The sequence below is a fragment of the Cibotium barometz genome, chromosome 1 (assembly GCF_041138505.1).
Source record: "Cibotium barometz isolate CiBa-2024 chromosome 1, ASM4113850v1, whole genome shotgun sequence".
In the NCBI taxonomy this organism is placed as follows: domain Eukaryota; kingdom Viridiplantae; phylum Streptophyta; class Polypodiopsida; order Cyatheales; family Cibotiaceae; genus Cibotium; species Cibotium barometz.
In genome coordinates, this window is record NC_141046.1 from 3,077,977 (window position 1) to 3,081,958 (window position 3,982).

At 43.9% G+C, this 3,982-nt stretch overlaps 1 protein-coding gene across 1 annotated transcript; it reads right to left on the bottom strand.

The window, feature by feature from the left end:
• Positions 1–328: 328 nt before the first annotated feature.
• Positions 329–3,018, bottom strand: LOC147641520 (FAD/NAD(P)-binding oxidoreductase family protein). The gene is made up of 5 exons (XM_086785270.1): positions 2,709–3,018; positions 2,342–2,640; positions 1,510–1,720; positions 544–1,068; positions 329–498 (listed from the first exon to the last, which is right to left on the bottom strand). Exons 1-4 carry the CDS (start codon positions 2,958–2,960, stop codon positions 544–546), a joined length of 1,287 nt encoding a protein of 428 aa, XP_086641396.1. The 5' UTR covers positions 2,961–3,018; the 3' UTR covers positions 329–498.
• Between the last annotated feature and the right edge of the window lie 964 nt (positions 3,019–3,982).

Here is a 3,982-nt window from a genome sequence, read left to right on the forward strand (position 1 = left end):
AAAAGGCAACAACCATTTGAATATTTGAGGTGCTCATATGACCGAACCTCATAGAGGAGGACAAAGAAGAAGGTAGAAATAAAAGGAGGGGTAACCCCATAGTAGGAATTAAAAGTGCCAAAGCAAGTAGAATCTTAGCCTCAGCATGACACGTAAACTCATCTTTGTTCAGATTGTAGATAGGCCTGTCTTCATTTTCATTTCAGTGATGAACTTTTCTTTGTCCATGCATTGCAATTGGTCCCATAGGTTATTTTTAACTTCCATGATCTCTCTCCCTCTCTCTCTCTCTCTCTCTCTCCCTCTCTCTCTCTGTCTCATCAATTGGTTAACAAAAAAGAAAGTTCTCTGATAACATGGAAATTATAATGAGATATGAGGGATATGAAGAGAAAGGGAGTGGATCATATGCTTGTGCAAACTCTTGCACTAGCCTCTGCATGGATGCATCTAGCCACATGTGAGGAGTATCTCAAAGCATCTACATTGAATGGGCACCTAATCAAATATGGAAGGATCAAAAGTATTCCATTGAATGGGCACCTAATCAAATATGGAAGGATCAAAAGTATTCCAATGTGCTTGCACAAGCTTTTGACACTCTATTGGTGAGGCTTGTAGCCAAGAAAAACCTTTGGGGTGTAAATGGCCTTGCTTAAGTTGACCAAGGAAGCGCGAAAAGAGAAGTTGTCGGGTTGTGGCCCGCAAGCGGAGAGATTCGTATTCAGCCAAGGCAACAAAAAGGGGAGGGGACGGTGCTTTGTTAGGGGAGGTCACAGTTGTGGTGGAGTTAGAGGAGGCGATGCAACGGCCAAGTGTAACAGCATCCATGATCGACATGTTGGTGCTTCGAGCAGCATGGGGAGTAGTGGGATGTGCTGCCTCACCCAACAGTACCACCCTTGCCCACACCATCCTCCTCAGTGGCTCCCTATCACATATTGCCTGCAAAAATGGGGCCTTTGTTGCCCTCAGTAGCATTGTCATCTCTGGTGTCAAAAATTTATTTGCCTCCTTACTCATCTTGGCTATGGCATCATCTTCCGCTCTCGATGTCAAGGACACACCCTGCTTCCAAACCAAACATGAGATATCATCATGGGCCTCTTCTAAAGCATGTGAGTATGACTTCATACAAATGGCGAGCACAATTATGAGCAATTTGCGCTCCCTTACATATAGTAAAATTTAGATATCATTCAACATCAAGAAATGTGCACTTAACTTGTGGATCCAATCATCTCTCCTAATGCTCATCTTTTCAGTAAGTGTGACTCCTTACAATATGTATCAATTTCTAGATGGCTTTTGCATGTTCGATATGGTGAAATTCTCATCAACTGAATGGAATATGCAGCTATCTATAATGCTTAATAAATCGTATGTTTTTTTCCCCCACTTAAAAGTCCATATATATGTATTTACCTAGTACTCATTACAACAAAATAGTAGAGCCTCCTTTCACACATGCATTCTTTCTCATGTGCCTCATGCGGTTACTGTGATTACCTTGAACACAGGCTCCGGTTGATTGACATACCAAAGCCAATTCAGCCTTCCTCCAGGTATCTCAAACACAGCAGAGTGAGACTCCCTTGTCATCTCGACATAGACAGTGTTGCCAATATCGGGGTACCGTTCACGCATTGCCATCATGACATCCTTGCTACCTTCATCTGATTTGTTTACAACTCCTCTCCAAGCACAATAACCTGAGTATCTGCATCAAATGTACTACTAAAAAACAAGTATACATTAAATTTTGTTTTGAAACAAACTAAGGAAGGGCCTTCATTAGGCTATATACCATGCCTTCATTAGAGAGAGAGAGAGAGAGAGAGAGAGAGAGAGAGAGAGAGAGAGTACATGAGCGAGCGTGCGCGTGCACGTGAGAGAGAGAGAGAGAGAGGTGATTACGAAAAAAAAGAAGAGAGACGTGATTCTATCATACCCAAAGGGCCATATCTGATCTAAATACTACATCATCAAAGTGCAACAAATGGGGCTGAAACCTTGTATCTCTTGATTAAGAGCTTGACGTATCATTCGTTATGCTAACCAGAGAGAGAGAGAGAGAGAGAGGAAGCACTGCCAGCCTTATGACTGCTCTCTTCTGCTTTCTAAACTAACTGTATAGGCAGCATCATCTGTCACATGCAGCTAGCATGTCTCATAAACTAACTGTATAGGCACCACCATCATATGTCTTTTGCTGCTGCTCGTCAAGCTAGCATGTCTCACTTTGGCATTCCTTCTGTAGCTAAAAGTTGCGGAGGGTCGGAGATTCGCCCGTATGTGTGTGGCTTTCAATTGACTTAGCTGTAATTTTGCAGATTCTAACCTTCTCTTTTCGTCCGGAAGAAAGTGTGAGCGGATGGAGGAATTGCAGCCATCTGCAGCGACCAACAAGTCCCCTTGGAATTCCAGGGTGTTGTTGCCATCCTCTACCACGATCCTCACTTTGCTGCCATTCTCGATCTCCTCAAAGGCGATGACTCGGTGGCCCCACCGCACGACCCCCGGCGGCAGGGCATCGTAGAGAATCTTGTGAAGGTCGCCCCAGTGCATCGCTTGGCAGTTGTGCAGGGGGTTCACCACCAGGGTGTGCAGGGCTTTGGTCTCCTCATCCACCAGGCGGTTCTGCAAAGACCAAAACAATATTAGGACATCACCCCAGAAGCTTAGAGGATTTGAGTGATTTTGCTTACCTCCTCTACGGCCAAGGGAATGGCGTTCTGCCGGAGGGCGTCCCCTAAGCCCCATTCGCGCAGGGCTGGGCAGCATTCAACCTCGTCCAGGGCCAGTCCGGCGCCCAAGGGCGCAATAGCTCTTGCTTTCTCAAAGACCTGCACCGTGCAGCCCGCTCTCAGCAGCGCGTGCGCGCAGCTCAGGCCGCCGACGCTGCCGCCCACCACCAGCACGGATAGCGGACGGCGTTCACTTGAACCCTCAGATTCCATGACCTCCTCCTCCTCCTCCTCGTTAAAACTTTTTGTATTCTAGTAGCCGCCCGCAGTTGGCTTTTCTTCAATTGTTTCAATTTTCAATCACATATTTTCGATAGGTCATATGCCTCTATTCTTCGAAAAAAAAAATCATCTCTACTCAATTCAGAAAGACAAATCAAAAACAAAACATAGATATTTTTTATTTTATTTATGATGACCAAAATTCCCATGGATAAAAAAATATTAAAAGTGTCATTTATTGCACTTCCATCATGTGAGTACAATACCACACCAAGGATACTACTTTGGTAAAAGCTCTGTGAGAAAGAAGAGATGAGAGAAGAGACAATGTACTCAAGAACTCATTAATGAATCACTAGCCAACTTCATTAGAAATGAACTACAATACCTCATATATATAGGAAAGTTCCTCCACCCTTTCCTCCACCCAAAAAGTGTGTAAATAGGAAAAAATGGAAATGAATGCTATAAATCCCAAAAATGCCTAGAGGCTAAAGAGTGTGCCACTAGCGTGACACCATCTGGAGATGACACCTATCCAACACCTCCTCTTCAGGTCCAGATGAGAGGACCAACGCCAACGCGCTGAAGAAGATAATCCAAGGGAGGTCGAGGAAGAGGCTTAGTAAACAAATCAGCAACATTATCTTTGGTAGGACAATACTCAAGCTGAATGCGACCTTCAGAAATCCAATCACGAACAAAATGAAAATGAACATCAATGTATTTGGATCGTCCTCAATTTTTGGCTAAAGCAATAGCATTCTGTGAATTTGAGTAAATGAGTGTCAGAGTAGATGAACATCCAAGGTGATTCAGAATTTGAGAAAGAGCATCAAACTTCTTAGGTAAGAAATAAACCCATGATTTGCGAGAGAAGCCCACAAGAAGCATATAATACTTGGATCCACTAAGCGATTGTACTTCCATAGGTCCTGCAAGATCAGCATGAATAAGCTTAAGACCCATAGTCTCTTCAAAGGAAGGGAAAGGAACTCGAAGAAAGATGTTAT